This window comes from Pollicipes pollicipes, unplaced genomic scaffold (assembly GCF_011947565.3).
Source record: "Pollicipes pollicipes isolate AB1234 unplaced genomic scaffold, Ppol_2.1 Scaffold_5724;HRSCAF=6776_pilon_pilon_pilon, whole genome shotgun sequence".
Classification (NCBI taxonomy): Eukaryota; Metazoa; Arthropoda; class Thecostraca; order Pollicipedomorpha; family Pollicipedidae; genus Pollicipes; species Pollicipes pollicipes.
Window position 1 is genome coordinate 31571983 of NW_023596746.1, and position 20672 is coordinate 31592654.

Genomic DNA, 20672 nt, shown 5'->3' on the forward strand with positions numbered 1-20672 from the left:
TCAGCTAGTCATGATAATCGACCTGGCCTACGCAAATGCCATTACCTAGTCGGTGTGCTTCAAGTTTAATATCTTTGATGCGTACTCCACGATTTTGAGTTCTGGTAGCAAGCTTCATATGTCCTCTAAACTCTGCTTTGTTTTGGGTTATTTGCTGTATGTTTTGACATCATTTGGCCAGGTTTTCAGCATCTTCCTGAGTGCACTAAATTATATTATTCTGCCACGACGTTCAAAAGGTAAATGAATGCAAATCACTTTTCGTTTACTTGCTCAAATGTAACTTACCCGGCTAGTTACCGTAACTAACCAGGTACGTTTGAGGAATCATTGACATGGATTATATCCCATACACGTCATGTTCACATGTGTAATCAGAGCGCCCTGCGGGTGCGCCCACTGAGACGCCGCTACAGCCAGCTCACGGATCGTCAGCGCCCTGGCACGCCTCATTGGTGCGGGTGCGTTCGGCGGTCGGTGCAGCGGAGACCGGCTGCCCATCTACATCGGCCACCGTCTCCGGCATCGGGCGGCCGTTGGTCTCGGGCAGGAGCAGGCCGGCGAGGCCGCCCAGCAGGGCGAGGCCGGCGAACACGGCCGACGGCGCGCTCTCGTGCAGCTCACTCACCAAGTCCACCACGAACGGCGCGAGGGCGGCGCCCACTCGCGACGCCAGCTGCCGCAGGCCGCACGCCAGCGAGCGGACCTCAGTGGGCATCAGTTCGGCAGTGAACACCACTATCGTGTTAAAGGCGGAGGATGCGCCGATCTTGGCAACCACGCCAAGTACCAACCAGAGCGTGGTGTCCTTCTGCACGAAGGTGAGTAGCATGGCGGCGGCCTGCAGCGAGAGGAGGAGGATCAGCGAGGGTCGCCGTCCCAGCTGGTCCAGAAGGGGAAACACTAAGCTGGAGGGAATGTCGGCGAGACCGGAAAACACCGCCGCCAAATGCGGGCTCGCCGCCAGTTGCGTCGTGTCGAACGAGATACCGAAGTAGGAGCCGGCGATGATGAAGCCGAGAAAGACGGCGATGAGTGTTCGGCGACGCATGTGCGGCGTCCGGACCAGCTGCAGCATCATTTGCAGCGGACTGTGGCCGCCGGCGGTCTTCATAATGGTCTGGCGGGACAGCATGTCGTTCCGCGCCTCCTCCATCAGCTGCAGCACCTCCTCCTCTGGCAGCACCCGGCGGCCGTTCCAGCGCGCGCCCCGGCGCAGCACGGCACACGCCTCCGGGAACCGGCCCTGCAGCACCAGCCAGCGGGGCGACTCGGGCATCAGCCAGAAGTTGAACAGGAAGATAAGACACGGCACGGCGAACGCCAGCTGGAGCAGCCATCTCGTGCGGATCAGGTACGAGCCGAGCGCGACGAAGCAGGTGCCAAAGGCAAATGGCATGATTGAGACGATACCGATCGCGGCGCGCCGCTCGCTGCTGCACAGCTCCAGAACCAGCACGTACTGGCTGCTGATCATGGCCGACGTGGCGACGCCCGTCAGGAAGCGCACGGCCGCGAAGCTGGCGTAGTCGGTGACGAGCGCGACGGTGAACGCACAGGCGATCAGCAGCAGCATGGCCGGCAGGAAGACGGGCCGCCGGCCGAAGCGATCGGCCAGCTGGCCGCTCGCCACCGAGCCGAACAGGCCGCCGATCATCAGCCACGTCTGCAGCAGTGAGAGCAGCGGCTTGCGGCCGCACACCAGCGTCCACTCGGTCACCACCGTCGACACGTACACGGAAGGGTCGAACGCCCAGCGCTGACAGGCGGCCGTCGAGTTGGCCGCGTGGCAGCGCGGTGTATCGGACGGCAGAGTGGCGAAAGTGACGTTGGCGGCGAAGCCGTCGGCGCATCTAAACTTGGGCGTGGCGCCGACGAACATCATGGACATGGAGAAGACGGGGAAGAGCAGCCACATGACGGACATGTACCCGATGAGCAGCGTTTGCCAGCGGCCGGTGCCGCAGCACCGCTCCAGCACGTCCTCGAAGAGCACCTCCGCCTTCTGCTCGGACTTCTCCTCGGCCTTGCCGCTCTCTGCCGTATCCGCCATCGCGACAGCTTACTTGGTCACGAGCACTCCCAGCGGTGTCCGCGTGCGTCGGGCTCAACGACGTGTCACGCTCCTCTCGGCGCACTCCGTGATCCTGGCCCTCGCACACGGTAGGCTCGCGGAGACTCCGCGCTCCGTCGCCGCACCGCCGGACAGGCGCGCGTACTTCACGTCCGTCGCGTTACTGGTCGGCAGAACCTGCCTCTGCCACCCAACGAAGGCGAGTGGCCTTACAGCGCCGTTTGGCCGGGCGCCGCGACACGTCCGACCGGCCTCATTGGCGCCAGCCGCACTGCAGCGGCCGTTTACGGAACCTCCTCCAGATGCACTTGCCACGCTTCTGTTCTGGAAATATAGATGTGCGCGCGCGCCCACTGTGCAATGTGCATACGTTTGGAGCGGTAGCCGAAGTTAAGAACGGGTACAGCAACTGTAAACCTCTCCCAGTTCCCGCAAAGCTTAACCAACTTGTGTGAAGTAAAAAGAAAAAAATATAATAAATAAAGTATAAAATAAACATATCACTAAGTAAATAAACACAAGCGCCCATACGTTTACGCGCAAAGAGGACGGGTACTTATGTGAGGTTTTTAGCGTGCATATTGCCCATAAAGTAAAAATGTATATAAAGTAAATAAGTGCAAGTTTGTTTCATCTATCTAGTCCCCTGTACAGAATGCCGTTTTCGCAACACACATGCTTCGCTGCAGATGGCGTAGCTGCACCACAGAGGCGACCCAGGGAGGGAAGTTGTTGGGGGCAACCAGGTCATTAAAACGCAAACTGGAACAATCCTTCGGCGTGGGTATTCCGACTCCTGATACCACCCCTGCCAAGAGGCAAGGGCTGGAAAAGTTAGAAAGGTGTATTGTTCGCGCGCATTTAGGTATCGGACTGACAGAGCGATGACCGTAAAGTCAACAAAGATGCAGATGTAAAGTGAACTACAGAATGCAAATAACAGCAGTTTCTCAGAGCGTAAAAAAGTTGAGATTAGTTTGAGTTGTTGACTGATATAACGTGGCGCGAAAAACAGACTTATGGAGCTGTTTTTTAAGTTATAATACTAAAATTAAAGCATTATTTTTATTGGGTGTTTTATGATTATGATTATTGCGGTTTTAGGGCGCGTCGACTTCTAGGGTCATTTTGCGCCCATAACAGCTAAGTGTTTACCGTGGTGTGTAAATGGCTGTGAATCCTATGTTTCTCAAAAATGAAAACAGCTGTCCGGTGTCAAGCATGCGGGAATCGTCACCAATAAGGTCTGAAAATGTAAGACCTGACGCATCTCGTCCGAAGTAAAGTGCCTGGTCTTCTCTGAACTATGGGCAAGAGTGAATAACGTGGCGAACCGTAAGTGGCGCATCACAGCGAGGACGTTTAGGACGGTCTTCGGCGCACAAAAGGTAGCTATGTGTTGCGTGCTTGTGGCCAATTGGTAATCTGCTGAGGGTTACTTCTTCGCGTCTTAACGTACGTGAGCTTGAAGACCATGGACCCAGTTGTGGCCTGATCATCTTTAACTTATTGTTTACAATGGCGTCCCAGCAGCGTTGCCATTTCCCCTTCACAAAGGTCGCGATTGCAGGGTAAAAGTCCCTTGCCAGCAAGGGTAAAGAACGGGTGAAAGGCGCACGCGCTCCCCGTTTTGCGGCCCCGTCAGCACGCTCGTTACCTGCGATACCCACATAACTCAGTATCCAACATAAGACGACAGTTTTACCAGCAAGATCCAGCGCTGTCAGGCGAACTGAAATATCCTGTATAATGGGACAAGGTGGGTTAAAGGTTGTCAGAGCCAACAGGCTGCTCAAGGAATCGGATAAGACCACGTGTGAGTTGCTCTCACCAACTTCGATGAAGCATGGGGCTTTACTGATTGCAACGAGCTCGGACGTGTAAACTGAGGCGTGTTTCGGTTAAGAAAAGGACCGGGTGGCTTGGTCATTCACAAATACAGCACCAACGCCTACCTCCGTCTTGGGCCAATCAGCATATGTGGCTTGAAAACCTATGTACGACCCGATGTGCTCCAGAGCCTTCGATCTCAGGTTGCATGGGATCGCTCCGTGTTTGCTGGTGCATGAAAGGGATACATCCACTTTTGGTGAGATAAGCTCCCATGGAGACACTAATACGGGACGCGACCTTTGCACACCACGCAAAGTTATGTCGCTTCCCCGGAACAGCTTCTTCATATGGACACCAAATGGAGTAGCGGATGGCCTCCCGATACCTTGGAACTTGCTTTCCACATCACATGAAAAGATTGCTCGGTGAGTCGGATGGTTGGGAAATTGAGCCAGCTTGCAAAAGTACCGCATGCCAAGCATTTCCTTTCTCAGTGCCAACGCCGGTTCATTAACTCCCACTGTAAGGCTAGCAACTGGCGACGTCCTGAATGCCCCCGTCACAATGCGTAATGCGGTATGGTGCGCGGTGTCTAATAAACGTTTGAAGGAGCTCGGCGCGCGGTCATAAATAAAACAGCCATAGTCAAGTTTCGAACGTATAGGTGAGCGGTATGGCAGTAACAGTGTTCTTCTGTCCGCTCCATAAGATGTTCGAGACACATACTTCAGTATCTTCAATGCTTTAAGCAGTTGTCACGTAGGGTTTTTCAAATGTGACCCATACGATAAACGGCTATCAAATTGCAGACCCAAGAAGCGGGCACTGGATTCGTTCGGGATGGTCTGGCCGTATAGCCTTAAAGCCATAGCGGGGCATTGACGACGTCTGAAAAAGTGCATAGCGGCTGTTTTCTAGGTCGAGAAACGTAGTCCGTTTATAACACTCCATCCTTCCAGGCTGATCACAGCCAACTGCAAGCGACGCTCCAAAGAGGCAAAATTTGACGAGGCATACCAGATGGCGACGTCATCCACGAAGAGAGAGCGGCTGACCGACTTTGGAAGGGAGCCACCAATATCGTTAATCATCACCGCGACAAAGCGACGCTCAGAACACTGCCCTGGGGCACGCCATTATCTTGTTGGTACCAATCCGAGAAGTGTGAGCCAACACGAACTCTGAAAGAACGATCGGTCATAAAGTTCGCTCGGAACGTGCCCATGGCTCCTCGAATGCCATAATGAAAGAGCTTTTTTAGGATGCCGTAACGCCACGTCGTATCATAGGCTTTTTCAACATAAAAAACACAGCGCCATCATGTCGTTTTTCCCTAGAACTGGTGCGAATGTTTGTGTCGAGAGCTATTAGATGGTCAATGGTACTGCGATTTTTCCTGAATCCACATTGAGCAGCCGTAAAAACGTTGTATCGCTCCAAAAACCAAGACAAACGCCCATTCACCATACGTTCCATCAACTTACAAACGCATGATGTCAGTGAGATAGGGCGATAGTCGGCAGGGTCAGCCCCACTCTTACCAGGCTTGAGCATAGGGACAATATGTGACACACGCCACGACTCCGAAAAACCTCCATTCTCCCAGAGATTGTCGCACGTTGCTAAGAGGCCCTCAACTACTGAAGTGGGGAGTTGCTTAAGCATGGCGTTGTGAACTAGATCCGGACCCTCTGCCACGTTGCGCAGCGATCCGATCGTGGAAATTAGTTCGGCCATTGTAAAAGGTTGGTTGTACGACATCTGCTCCGTCGTGCTGAAGTCAACAGGGGATGCCTCGCAGCGAATCCGGTGACGCATAAGCTGTGCGACGGCATTGCCGCTACCACACCGTTCGGAGAATGCGCGAGCGATTTCATTTGCTACGTCAGCTGGGTGTATAATATCACGTCCATTGATACGGAGCACAGGGTGTGGTACAGACGAGTGCTGTCCCGCAATGCGTTTGATCCGTGACCATACATTGGATGCAGGTGTTTGGCAGTTTATTTGGCCGATGTACGATCGCCACGATGCCCGCTTAGCCTCTAGAATGGTGCGTCTAGCAGTCGCTCGTGCTCGTCGAAATGCAATAAGATTCTCAGTCGTGCTCCGACGGTCAAGCTTTCTAAGGGCCCTCTTACGCGCATAGATGGCGTCGCGGCACTGGTCCGTCCACCACGGAGCAGGGGGACGACGTGCGGCACCGGATGTACGTGCTATGCTTTCTTGTGCCGATCGTAAGATTGTGGAGGTGAGTTCCTCTATCGACGCAGGCGCATCCACCGAACCGGAGGCCAGCCTGGTTTCCACCCGTGCCTGAAATTGATCCCGGTCAGCCTTTCTAAGATTCCACCGTTGTGGCCCGGAACCGAGAGCTGCTCCGTTCTGGTGACGCAACCAGATGGGGTAGTGATCACTACCAAAGGAGTCGTTGTCAACCGACCATGTCAGGTGTGCCGCCAGTTGGGGGCTTGCAAAACTCAAGTCCAGCGCCGATGTCTGACATGACGGCAGCGTCATGTGAGTTCGGGTCTCGGTGTTTAAAATGTAGAGATTCATCATGTAAAAAAGTTTCGCAATGTCTACCGCGAGTGTTGGTCTGGGCGCAACCCCAAGATGTGTGATGAGCATTGAAGTCACCCATGAAAAGAAGACGCGGAGGAAGCTCGGCCACCAGAAATATAATTTCTGCCGTCGGAAAAGGAGCACCAGGAGGTGAGTAAAGCGAGCAGACGGTTATTGCACGACGCCCAAAGAGTATTTTAGCTGCAACAGCTAGCAGGTCCGAGTGTAAGACCATGCGTTGGACGGAGACACTGTGGAGCGCAGCCAAAAGAACTCCGCCGCTGCGCAGTTGGATCAGCTGGCATATCCCGACGCATTACGGTGTAGCTCGGGATACTAAAATGAGAGCCAGGTGCCAGTTTGGTCTCCTGCAGGCAGGCGATGGCCGGACGGCGCCGATTCAGAATGACTCAGAGATCGTGTAGACTAGTTCTCACGCCCCTGCAGTTCCACTGTAAGATACTTGTCATAAAAATAAAAAGTGAGGGTAGCCATACACGCCTAGCTCACCAGCACAACGCGCAGAATATCACAGTCAATACGCCTGCCAGAGGGCGCACTAAAAAAGGGTCAAAGTCACACTTAAAAACGCGACACGGTTCAAAAGAACAGCAGTTCCACTGTAAAAACGTCTGTAATCTCACACTTAAAAGATGAGATTTAAAAGAACTGCGCCGCTCCAGATGAAGCGCCAGATATCTCAGTCCTGGAACCCAGTTCCACAGATCGGTGCCCCAGCCTGGGGCGAGACCTTGGGCTACCCCTGTCACTTGGGGACAAGGGCCCAGACGGGACACGCTTGGAGCCAGCATGTCCCGTATGTGGTGGTGGCGGAGGAGGGGCCATCACTGAGCCCCTGCCCACCACCTGGTGCCGTGGTGGAGCCTCAACCGGTCTACGTGGTGAGGGAGTATTGCTCCGGGGAGCAGGCTCCTTGTCCGCTCCTGACAGCCTGTTGGCTGCTTCGGCCCGCTCCTGCTCAGCCAGACGCGCCCTTTTAGCGTCACGGGCGCGCCTGTCTGCCTCGTGGCGCTCTAGGGTTTCAAGCGCTCTTCCAGCAGTGCTCGCAACGCGTGTCACTGGAGACGACGGCAACTGGGTGCTGGATGGTGAGGCCGGCGAAGTCCGCAGGCCCCGGCCACGCTGAACGACCGTCCATCCCTCTCCCTCCGCCGGCGCATCAGATGATGCCGCGGAGGCTGGCACCACGGCGGGCACCGGGCTCTCCAGCGCCGGGGAGGGGTGAGGCGGCGAGGCAACAACTGGCCAGCTGGCCTGTGCCTCAGAAGGGGCGCGGGGTGCCAACGGCACGGGGGACGATGACGTTGCCGATACGGTGGTGTGCACCTGGGACACTGGTACAACCGACAGCCCGAACGATTTAAATAGTTAAAATAGTTAAAAAACATGATGCGAACTAGGAACTGTCTGAATCTGAATGTAGGAACTGTCCGAGTCCGGATGGTGTGCGATCGCTTTTGACTGAGTCAATACCCAAGCAGCGGACATTTTGGATTCGTTCGATGGAATCAGATTTAGTAGCCAGTGGGTGAGCACCGATCGCTGTACATAACTGAACTTGTTCTGCCAATGGACGAGCTGTGGGCCAAATTGTCCGAAGTCATAGTTGCACTGGCTAACGTGCAGAGTGTATGCTTTTCCGTACCAAAGGTAGAGGTCCTTCGGGCAGAGGATGAGCTTAGCATCATATTGACTACGGTCAAGACTCCAAAAGACACTTAAGGTTCATAAAGTAACCCGGCGAGTGCTCAGACTGTCACTGTCCTTGAGGTAGCTTCAGGCGTTGGGCGAGAAGTAGCTGTTGCTTGATTTCCAGAGCTTTGGTAAGTTAGAGTGAGTTATACTTAGTCACTGGCGCACTTAGCCGACTTCCACCTGCATGCGACCCGTCGCGTTGTTAACTTTAGTGTCGTTTCACAATGCGCTTATCTTCTTCTCAACAAAAAAAATGCGTTTTCATTGTTTTCTTTTTGGGTTTCGTTCCGTTTTTTTTAAGATCACGGGCAAACTGAGAAGCCTTTCGCCTGGGCTCCGACGGCAGAACAAGACAAAATGAGGGGCCCAGGTTTGACTCGACATGGGGGGATCGATTGATCCCGATGATTGATCGTAGAGTAAGTATAGAGTCTTGTGGCTTCAGGTCAGGAGACACTTGTATCAGGATTCAACCAATCCCGTCACTGATTCCAACCGTTGTTGACTGTCACCGCCCTGTCATACCCCCCCCCCCGCCATCTCCCCCGCCCTCCCGCAGTCTGCTGCCTCCTGTGCGGAGAGACGCGTGGGAGGTATTGCGCCGGCAGCCGACTGCGTTTGGCGCGAGTATAGTGTAGGCCCGTGTTGTAACGTTTTTTGCAACCCTTTCCAAGCCCAAACCTCCTTTTAAATTGTTTAATTATGGGGTCCAAACTACACGCTTACACGTACAAATGAGCACAGGTTGAAAGGACATCGACAAATGATTCTGCATGCATTAAAAATGTTTATAAGGTCACAATAAATTCAGTGCCATTGGCAACTCATGAGACCCATTTTTATCAAGATTCGGAGGATGATGGTGCAGAAATGACCTTTGAGTGTGTAAAAGCCGTGATATGTTCAGGTGTCGATGGTGTTTCGTTATCCCATTGAGCGTTTTATAATTTAAAAAAAATCGGTAGCGTGGCACCACTATTCGCGCGCGGAGTAGCGTGTTGCGGGCCTGAAGTGCATTTGCCGACAAAGATGGGAATGGCATTGGCGCCGGTAGCGGATTTCTTGACGCTCAACTGGACAGTTTGACGCTGCATGAGGAAAGATGCCCTCGGGCGAAAATCCACCCTGATTTGATGCCGGTTTTGGCGCCGTGCGAGGACCGAATCGTAGAAATATGTTTAGGGTCCCAACGAACCACTGGTTTGATTGACAGCAACCGTCGTTGAAATGCCACGCTCAACGGCACAACTCTAATACAACTATATTGTTCTTGTCACTTTCGTCTGGCTTATGAGATAAAAAAGACATTTGTTGGCGCTCGCCTTGGACTTTGGCGCCGTAAGCCCCAGAATGCCTTTGTGCTAGCACTAAAAACAAATTTCAGTTTTCACTTCGGTTAAAGAAATTCTTTGGCATTGGCGGGCATGAAGTATACGAAATTATGCCGTGCTTGTTCTAGATGTTTTGAGCAACGATGGTGCATTAATATGCTTTCATATTCTTGTAGCACAGCAGTTTTCCATTTTCGATTTCCGAAATTTACGATGAAAACCTATGAGAATAATACAACACTCGCTTGATCCTACAACGCATCTCAAGTTTTAGGTTTCAGTACAAAAGAGCGCACGGACAACCACGAATCCTTCGATAAGTGAAAGGGAAATGAGCAGCATATCCGTCCAAGGCAGTTAAAAGTTCACTTTGTGGTAAGAATAGGCCAGAAATTAATGTTTTCCATTTTAGCAAAGAAATACGTCCAGTCTGGGCGCAACGCGTGCCTCTCGTCCTCATACGGCGCCATTGAGGTGGACCGAGGCGCCGTTATGTTATGTCATACTGATTGTCCACTAACGGCGCCTTCAGAAGGCTACAGTTGGCGCCGTATGTAGAAAAAATCTGAAAGCATGTTGTTGGAGCAAATAAGTGCAGCTTAAATAGTGCGCAGACACCCATGAAACTTCAGGATAAAAAAGAGGATATTGACAGCGTTTTAGTGCGGCCTGGATTAGTCTTTTGATTGTCAAAATGTGTCAAAAAGAGGTATTTTCCATTCCCAGAAATATGTTAGGTCCAGTATGGGCACCAAAGCGGCGATTTACACCATGTGTCTTACGATGCAATCCTGTTGACTGTCCACTTTCAGGACGTTCAGGGAGCATAAGGTTGGCGTTGCGTATTAAGAACTGTGAATGTTGCTCCCATATATTTTTTTGTGACACACCAAACTCAGATGTTCTTTCAGATATATTGTTGAGGACATTCTAATTACCGCAACATTTTGTTGGTTGCGTATTGTTCTTATGAGAATTGTCTTCCCATAAAAGTATGGGTGCAACACTGTTTCAACCGCCTTTGTATGACATTTGGTGCTCCGACGTTAGCTTAAAAGCAGGGGTGTAGTTTCCTTTTTAGTTAGAAACGGGTCAGCGATACTTTCTTTGGTCACCCGATCTTCAGGAAGAAAGCGGGCAAAATCCTGGGGGAAGCCTGCTTGTTCGCATATTTTGGTGTCAGATTGGCAAATTTTGCACCGTTTGTATCTGCGCATGCACGCTTGTAGAACATCGATCTGAATCGGCCTGACATTTCCAGTGCCCAAAATTATGGCTGACAGTTGGGGGCAGATCTCTGCAGAAATAATGGGGATCTTGGCTAAAGAAATCGGGTCACAGAGCCTGTGGTAGGTTAGTTTAGGTAAGGTTAGGTTACGTAAAGCTAGGTTAGGTGAGGTAAACCTAGGCTAGGTTAGGTTAGGTTAAGTTAGGCTTAGTAGGTCTATGCAGAACAGGTAAGTTGGGTTAGGTGAGGCAATCGGTCCAGCATTATCGAAAAACTTTCCACCTGCGGCCGTAGTTACCTTAGATCAGATCACAGGTAACACGAAAACTCCAGTCAGTCCCAAAGACTCCGTATTGGGTCAAAAGTTGCGGGAAGAGAGCAGTGAGATTCTGAAACCATTTCGTTTGAGGCAACGCCCATATGCGCAATGTTGAACTCCGACGAAGTTTTGGGAGTCCGACCGTGCATCTACAAACGCGGCAGTCGTTTTATTTACGTGATCCTTGACTGCGTGGCATGCGCGCGGGGAGTCCCAGGAGGCATTATTTTTTAGTACATGCGTTTCTAGGCAGCCGATGTAAACAACGTGAGGAATAGTGCTGACCGATTCCGGCTGGGTTGTCATATTTCACCACATTTCCGGCGCACAAGTGACGCTTTGGTTCACAAAAACTCCAGTGTCACATGCTCATGGCTCCAGTATGCTTTTAACATGCTTTCAAAGGCACACTTGTGGTCTCACAGGCCTATTTACAGCTTAGATGTAACTATTGACTTGTAGACAGTAAAGTAGGAAAGTTTCCAGATCTGTGCAGACCCTGACAATAGACGCCAAAAATAAACAATCATTCCAGCTCCCACATTCTAATGCCTCATGCCTGGTACTAAAGGTTGTGGCTACAGGAGATACAGATGGCTGAGCCAAAAGATATTGATGACCACAGCTAAGCATGGGGTTAGAAATACATGTCCCAGGAGCATCAGTATAGTAGTACATCTCGCTACTGCATCCTAGCACCAGATACCCCGTGCATGGAAAGGGTTGCCCAAAGTTTGACGACTAGGATGAAAGGTTTTGAAGTTCTATGCAGTGTGAGGTTTCAAGGTGATTTGTTACAGGACATCAGCACTCTGGTCATTGTTCCACCGTCCGTGTGCCTCACATAAGCTGCACTACATTTTGCAAAGAATACTTGCAGTGGGTGTTTATGATGGGTCAAAACATGTTGAGAAATTGTGGAAGACTTAAACGCTTTCAGATCATTGAAACTTAAAAAATAACATGGCTTACAAACAGGATCACTCTGAAATAGTTGGTCAGACACCAAGTCAGCCATGATCAAGTCAGTCGTCTCTGTAGATTGCATATAATTTTGGGAGGACGCACATTATGTTCTTCCAATGACATCAGCCGATTTTCAAAGGACCATTGGACTGATCTTTCTTGGCAGCACGACGTGATACACCATCTGGATGGTTTGCCACCCTGAGGGCGGAGGCCAGTCCCACCATATATCCGATGCCAAGAAGGCCGTCCAGGAAGGCCGCCGAAACGCCAGCCTTCCAGCCTTTCACGGAGAACCCAAGGGACCGAGTCGATGACGACAGCGATGGCGATGACTTTGTGGATCCCCGTCACGTCAGATCGTTTGCCCTCTCGGCGCCCGCGGTGGTCCCAGCGTCCCCGCTCCCCCCCCCCCCCCCCCCCATCTGCCACCGCCTGTGGCTAACCCAACGGCCGGTGCGCATAATACCATGTCGGGTCTCCTAGGCAAGATGAATAAGTCCATTATTCAAGATCTGGACGATCACCCTAAGCATGACCCGACATGGCACAAGGCGCTGTCGGCATTCATAACTAGCTGGTGCGCCGCCACGTCCTCCGTCGCCCCCCCCCCCCCCCCCTCAGTCAGAGCCAGCTCTATGCGCAACGTCAGCTAGGATAGCGGAAAAGCGTTGCCGCCACACCCCTGCCCCCCCGCCGGAGAGGCGGAAAGCCTGTCCACTTCGTGGACGGTAGCGTGTGCTCGCTGGTCGTCCTCCGAAGACCGGAGGGCATAATCACCCGTACCAGCGGTATCTGGGACAGCGTCGTGCCGCAGCGCCGCACAGTCTGCAGGACTGCGTCGAGCAAAATCGAGCGCTGGGTCGCAGAACATGTCATGTCAAGTTGAGGTCATGGAAAGCCAAGTTGGGTAGTTAAACAGACAACGCACCATAGAAATGTTCTCATGCAGGCTGTTTTCTCTCATTTCAGTGTCATGATCATTGCATGTTCATGAGATGCCTTGTCCTGGAAATATCCCGGCCTTTCAGTAAATGCATATACCTACAAGCTTAGGTTTAGTAGGGCTTTACTATCTGTGGCCTTTCTAGTCGTTCCAAATGCAGAGTTTGAGGTGATTGCACGCATTGAAGTCTGAATGTGCTTGGGTAAGTGTGCAAGATATCTGGTGTGTGCATGTATTGGAGAATAGAGGTGGTGCACACAGGAACCTATAATGTTTATCTTGGGACGCCCAGCCGCTCCCTGCATGCCTGTACCGGGTGCCGGCCGGCTCAGGCTGCTGCTGTGCGTAGGCCTGGGAAGGAGTCCGATTTAACCTTGATTGGTCTTCGTCTTCGTTGTGGCTATGGAAGCGGGGGTGGCTTGATATGATGTGTGACGATGGTATGTAGTGGTGTATTCGATGGTTTTATGATGACGATGTGTTTGCCTGCGGACGGGAAACTGTACGCTGTGCTAGGTGCAGTCCCCTTTTTGGCTGCATAACCCACATAAACCACTGTGGCTGCATAAACCACACTAAGACAGCTTGTGAATGTTGTTTTACTGTGTTTGTGAGAAGTCCTTTGGACGTAATGTGTTATGTCTGGTTTAGGTGGAATGTGTCTAAACTGTCGCCGTTTTCTGACTGCTAAGGTGTATTCTGTCGATCTGGATATACTTACATGGCATGTTGAAGCTGATGATCCCGTTCATATCACCGTCCACGATTTGTAGGCCTTCGAGTGTTTAGCCGGGATTATTGTATGAGGGCCACTGTATCATTACCATAAGAAGTCAATGACGTCCGGTACAGTGCACCATCTCATTTAAAGGCTATGTCATTAAAAGAGTACAGCCGACGGGTTCCAAGAAATGATGGGAGGTTTCAGTTGACAGCGCGAGACCTGTCTGCTCCAACTCGGATCCCGTGCATTGGGTATTCTCGTGGGATAATCCGGGATTCCGGTTTTACGTCGTTCTTTATACAAGGTACGACATGGAATAAACTAGCAATCTAGGCACCTGTATAATTAACATGGTTTAGGTTCCGTTGCCTTCAGAGCGGATATCCAGGAGCGTGTGCAATTACTAATAACGTTTAGTTGTCATAGATTCCCATCAGAGCTCTGGTTTCGTCGAATTTGTTGAGGAAAGCATTGAGCGCGGGATTGACCGACCTGGGGCACGGTAAACATGAGGTTTAAATGTACTAAATGAATGCAATTAAGTCTAGGTCAGGGTCCAAATGTTCATTCCCTCAATTGTTACATTACATGCCCATTCTCTCCGTATGTGGGTGTCTTAGGCACATTTATGAGAGAACGTTAAAGTTCCTATGTCTATGTTTCCTTTGGCATCTGAAGACTGAGTGGCAAAAGCGAGTCAGGAATTGGATATGAAATCGAAGATATTGCATCGTCCAAAATTCCTCAAGGAGGCCTGCATTCCGCGGGATTTTCATCAGTATGACGTGCTATTTTGTAGGGATCCACGTCTTTACGGCAGAGTAAGATGGAAGTGGGAGAAAGAGAAGGGACCGGGCATACAATCGTTGGCTCAGCTGCGATTTGTCCGCGGCCCGAGAAGTCGAGGCCCTCAACAAAATACGATCTTAAGCCCCCGGACCACGTGGCGATCTCATGACCATTGGACCGCTCTGTTGACATTTAACTGCTTACAAAGAAGAATGCATAAAAATAAGAGAAAGAAGCAAACGCAACATAGTTGGGCAAGTTTCGCTGCATTTCCATCGCTTTCATCCAATATATGCTCGACAATGTATATTTTAGTGGCCTCAGCTTTCCTGCTCCCAAACCATATTTCTCGTTGTTCTAGAAAGGTAGTTGTTGACCTACAGTAAATATAAATGTACATACAAAATAATATAAGTCCATTTCTCATCACCTCTGATATTTGGTAAGACAAAACATTTTTGCCAGAACATCAATAGCTGGGACATTTTGCTCAGCACTATTTCTAACACCGCTGTTCGTGGTTGCTAGGATGCGCATGTACGAAAAAATATATGGTCCCAGGGGCGGGGGTCCAGTCTAGTACAAAATATGGCAGCAACGGCGCACATTTCGCGACTGGCCATAGGGTTCCCATGTTAAAATGCCCTTCTTCAGGCCCAAGGCTTTCTAAATATGGATCATATCTATGCATAAAAAGTGCATAGAAATGAAGCTTGAGCAATTCTCTTTCGATTTCTGGGATCAAAAGTGCGCGCCGTGGCACTCATTTTCGAACTACCAGGCGAAGCGTTGATCGATGTACGCGCCGCGATGTCCAGGCGTGGGGTCGAATCCCGCTGCCGCCAACTCTTTTCCGCAGAGCTGAGATGGATCACGGGGTGAATGCGGTCACTGACTGGTGCTAGAAGTAATGAGTGCAGCAATATTCTGGTTAGCTTTATATATATATATATAAATATATATATATATATATATATATATATATATATATATATATATATATATATATATATATATATATATATGAAGCATGCATGCTATATATGCGAAGCATGCTGCGAGTGACTGCAAGAAATACACATGGCATCTTTTTATATCTATAAAAAAATACCTGACAGGCGTTATGCAGCCATCGGGCTACACGCAACAGCCTATGGCTGTGGTGCATAGCATTATTGTGCCTGACGCATGGAACCGATCGCGACGGTAGCGGTCCAAAGCTGGCCGTCCAACGCAGCCAGAGATAGGACCAGACACTATGTTAGGTTCTTAAGTTGTGGTGCTGGCGGCCACTGCTTTGCGGGGCCGGCGATTTCGCCTCAGAACCCGCGCAGCAACGATAGCATAGCAACATTGCAAGCACCTCTGATTGGTGAGCAGTTCTGCTAAAAAGTGGGATGGTAAGCATGATAATGATAAGTGCCATAATGGCGAGGTGTACTGCACAGTGGCCCTGATATGACAAAATTCATCAAACTTCTTTGATTGATCCTGAAGAGCTTAAACAACGGTGAGGTATACATTGCTACCTAACGTTAGAAAAAATCATTGTACGCGATTCGTCGTGCTTAAGGCTGAACATCTACACCCTATCTCCTTCAACTCAGTGTCCCATTGGCATCCATGTCCCATGCCATATATATATATATATATATATATATATATATATATATATATATATATATATATATACCGGTATATATATATACGGTATATATATACGGTATATATAGGGTATATATATATATATATATATATATATATATATATATATACCGTATTAATCCATCCCAGGCCACCAGACCTGACTGCGGGCACGACATTTCATAGAGCAAATGCCGGGATGTCCTTCATGAAGGAGCTTGAGTGCCTTTTCGCGGCACCGTGGTGGCATCACCACTCGGCATCCCCAGAGCAAGCAACCGCCCTGGATCCTCAGTTCGGCATTTCGACACTGGTACGGCAGGAGAGCTGGCGACACCTCTGACGACTTCATCCGTACCGGGTGAAGTGCAGACCTCAAAGAAAACGGCGTCCCTTCTGGTCCATTCTCGAACATCGTCCACAGTTACCAGTTCATCAACAGCTTCCAGCATCTGGATGACTTCCATGAGCGGAGCTACTGCAGCCTCTGCCACCGTTTCAGAGGTTGGCAGGCGGCTGAGGGCGTCTGCTGCTGCATGCTGTTCTGCATTGCTGGGGACGTGTACCAGCTGGTACTGGTAGACGTACAGCGTGACCTTCCATCTCACCATGTGGTAAGACGGCTTCTGGCAGGTTCTTGATTTTCCCGAGGAGCCCCAGGAGCGGCTTGTGGTCGGTTCTGAGCGTGAAGGGTCTTCCATACACGAAGCTGTGGAACCGCTTGACGGCGAAGACCAGAGGCAGACCTTCACAGTCGATCTGACTTTAGTCCGTTTCAGCTTGGTTCAGAGTGCGGGAGGCCAAGGCGATCGGGCGTTCTCCTTCTGGTGTCATCTGAGACAACACAGCTCCTAGGCCATAGGAGCTGGCATCTGCTAACACGATGACTGGCGCATTACCGTCGAAGTGTGCGAGACAGGGAGCCTCTGAGAGAAGAACCTTCGTTGCCCTGAAGGCGTCCCGCTGCTCTGTGCCCCATCGCCACTCCACGTCTTTCCTCAGGAATGCATACAACGGTGCAGCAACCGCACTCAGCTTCGGGCAGAAGCGACTGTAGTCGTTCAGCATGCCGAAATACGTCCTCAGTTGTCCGACGTTTTCAGGACGTGGGGCGCCTCGCACAGCTGTTACCTTCTGTTCTGTTGCGTGCAGACCTTGTCGATCTGCACCCCGAGGTAGGAGACCTCTGGCAGGAACCACCGGCACTTTCTTGGGTCAATTCTCAGGTTCTCCTAATCTGGTCGTCTCAGTACTTCCTCCAGGTTAGCGAGATGTGCAGCGTCGTTCGGACCTGTGACACAAATGTCATCAAGAAACATCATGGTGTTTGGGATGCCAGCTAGCAGGGTTTCTATGTGGCGCTGGAAAATAGCAGGACAAATGCTAAATCCATACACCAGTCTGGTTGCTTCAAAAAGACCTTTGTGCGTGTTGACCACTGTGTAGACTTGGCTTGACTCTGACAATAGAATCTGCAAGTAGGCCTATTCCAGGTCAATTATTGTGGACTTTTGACCTCCAGCAAGTTGGGTGAGAAGTTCCTCCACTTTGGGCAGTGGATATTGCTCCAAGTGACTGGCTCTGTTTACGGTTAGGTTGTAGCTACCGCAGTCTTACTTCGCCATCTGGCTTCAACACTGTCACCAGGGATGCAGCCCACTGTGCTGACTTGCAGGGCTTCAAGATTCTGGCTTCGATTTGACGACCTAGCTCCTCTTTCACCAATGGTTGCAGAGCCCGGGGCACCGATCGCAGTTTGCAGAACACTGGTTTGACATTCAAATTTATCTCCAGGTGGGCTTCAGTGTTGGCTTTCCCCAACTCGGGCTTTGTCAGATTTGGGAACTTTTGGGAACTTTTTCCGTATCTCTTGTGCTGTTTCCTCCAGTGAGGCCTTCACATGGAAGATTGCATGCCAGTTGAGTTTCACCTTGGAGAGCCAATTTATACCCAGCAGGGACTTGCTGGATCCATACACTATGATCAGGGGTAGCACTTTCTTGCACAATCACCTTGACTTCCCCTATCACAGAGATGGGCTCACCAGCATAGGTTTCCAGTCTCTGTCCAGATTCCTCCAATTTCCTGTTTGGCCACAGCTTGCAGAACAGCTGTTCCCACATCACTGACACTGCTGCACCAGTACTGACTTCCCACTGCACTGGCTTTCCATCCACTTGCACTGTTATCTTGATTGGATGGTTTTCACTTGCTGTTGTCTCCTGTATAAACTTGTTGATCCTCAGGAGGTACTCCTCAGGTGGGCTTTCATGCTGGGCTTGCATATGTTGCAATTGGTCCATCTGTTTTACTATGGTAAAACCATGCTGACCTTTGTTGCAATATGCTGTTTGAGTGTGACCACACTACATTTTCCACAATGAAAGCAGTCCTACTATTTAAAGGAGCACTCCCACTGGCCATGTTTTAGGCTGTAGCATCTTGCACATCTTCTGCATTTGAAACACTTTGACTAGCCTGGTTGCTTTGGTGCATTTTCTTTTGCATCAGGTTTGAGGTGGGCTCTTGCTTTTGCACTATGTTTTGTGCCTGGACATTTGCCTGTGGCACAGCAAATCTGTTTGAATGGCATGCTTCAATGGCACATGCATGGGCTCCGGCTTGCTCCAAGCCTCTTGCAAATGAGTGCAATTCCTTGAGTGTCATTTTCTGTTGCAGGGCCTTTTCCGTCACCCTGGAATCTCTGACTCCCATGATCACCTGCTGGCAGATTTCCCAGGCGGAATCGGTGAAATCACAAGTGCTGGCAAGGTGCCCAAGGCCAGCCACAAATGCGTCAGTGGACTCACTTTCCATTTGCATCGTTTGGTGGAACACATCACACTCATCATCTATATTTTTCTGTGGAACAAAATAAGACCAAGCTGCCTGCACACCTTTTTGTGGACATCTGCGGCCTCTCCCGCAGCAGGCGGGGGCTTTGGCAGTGTTTCTTGCTGATCAAACACTGCAGGGCCAGCAAAATGGAGCAAGTAGCCTTTTTCCGGGCAGGATCTTCTACTTCCATCGCCAGACACATGTTTTCTAGCCGACGGAGCGATTTAGGCGACTGGCCGGGGTGCGTCACATCAAACTGCGGCAATGCGATCTCTTTTCAGGCGGGATCCTAAACTTATGGCGGGCAATTCAGCGTGAAAATAACAAATGCAAATTAATATCCTCACCGCTAGTCTTGCTCCATACACGCTCAGTGAAGAGAGATGGGACTTTGTAGGCTGGACACGCCTGTAAGCACAATCCCACACACGTCGCTTGGGGCGTCGCAATCAACTCGTGAGTTGGTTATATTTCCAAACGGCGCAGCGGAGCATGTTGAAACACTGCCGTAATACACTTCGCTACAATATCACAGTGATCGTGTGATGTTTATCAAGCATAGAACCGACTTCTCGCACGAAATTCCGCATTTTTGCACTTCCTTGCCTCCAAGACTGCCACTGCACGTATGCTTGACACGTACAACCATCTGAAAGATTTTTGGAGGGTGTATAAGCCCGGTGCGTAACCGCCCTACGTTTCGGAGGGTGTATACGCACAGCCTAAGAAGTTTTGTTTAGCCGCCATATTCTCATTTTGCTTTTCATTCCCACGCAAAAACGTCATGTTTCCCCGCCATGTTGACCAATCTACAAACAATACAGAAGACTGGCTTGGATACGCGAGACACATTTTATTGAATTTTTGTTACCTTGGCCTCATACATTTTTATGGTTCTTGATGCGCAGCTATGTTGCAATTACGCAGTAATGTTGCGATCACGCGTAGAAATGGCGCTGGGGTCGTGGTTGGTGAGTGTTTGCGCTCGGACGTTCGCTATCGTAGTTATTAAAGTTCCAAGGTGAGAGCTTAGATGACCTGCTTTACGATAAATTACGATATATTCTGCCTTAAAAACGACCATTGATGTACAATGCTCTTTCTTAACATGAGGTAACAATGTATACCCTGCCGTAAACACCTGACACACCAGTGGTTTTAATGACCACGCCCCCTAAAACCATTTGCAGGAGGGGTTTTGGGCATAAGGTGAATACAAACGTTTTATCACTGGCTACACCGAAGAACTGAACCTGAAAAGCTCGCTGTTACATTACAAAACCTGCAAAGTAAATATTTGGAACATTAATATGACAATTTTTTATATTCCCAATCAAGCCGTGTAATTTATAACTTCAAAACTTCCATCCATTGATATCTGAGTAGGAAAGGTGCACCTAAGCAGATGGAATGGAATGGGCAGCCTAGACAGATTTAGAAGTTGCATCAGTGTCTGAAACATGCAGCCTTGGCTCAAGACAATACCAATTCTCAATGGACCTTAGATTGTCCTGAACCATGCCCCAGTTATGCACATTTTACATAAATGCAAGATGTTGTATTGATATAACATTTCCGTATCACCTTGTACTCAACATTTGCTCATGTTGTTCAAGGAAATTATGTTGATATAAATTATGCAATGATGTTGTGTAACAGATACAGTGTTGTGGATAGGGTTTCAGCTAGCATTCAGAAT

At 50.1% G+C, this 20672-nt stretch overlaps 1 protein-coding gene across 1 annotated transcript; it reads right to left on the reverse strand.

Annotated features, from left to right (window-relative positions):
- Positions 1–421: 421 nt before the first annotated feature.
- On the reverse strand, positions 422–2053 carry LOC119102939 (organic cation transporter protein-like). The gene is made up of 4 exons (XM_037226388.1): positions 1620–2053; positions 1232–1520; positions 707–1069; positions 422–541 (listed from the first exon to the last, which is right to left on the reverse strand). The coding sequence occupies exons 1-4, from the start codon at positions 2051–2053 to the stop codon at positions 422–424; spliced, it is 1206 nt and encodes a 401-aa protein (XP_037082283.1).
- Positions 2054–20672: the final 18619 nt, after the last annotated feature.

Excerpts from the sequence above, each read along its gene's own strand:
- LOC119102939 (XM_037226388.1), bottom strand. The coding sequence starts at position 2,053 with ATGGCGGATACGGCAGAGAGCGGCAAGGCCGAGGAGAAGTCCGAGCAG. Across the intron at positions 1,521-1,619 it reads GGCTCGGTGGCGAGCGGCCA|CTTCGCGGCCGTGCGCTTCC; the intron begins GCTGGCCGATCG and ends CGACTACGCCAG. Across the intron at positions 1,070-1,231 it reads TGCAGGGCCGGTTCCCGGAG|CTGGTCCGGACGCCGCACAT; the intron begins GCGTGTGCCGTG and ends ATGATGCTGCAG.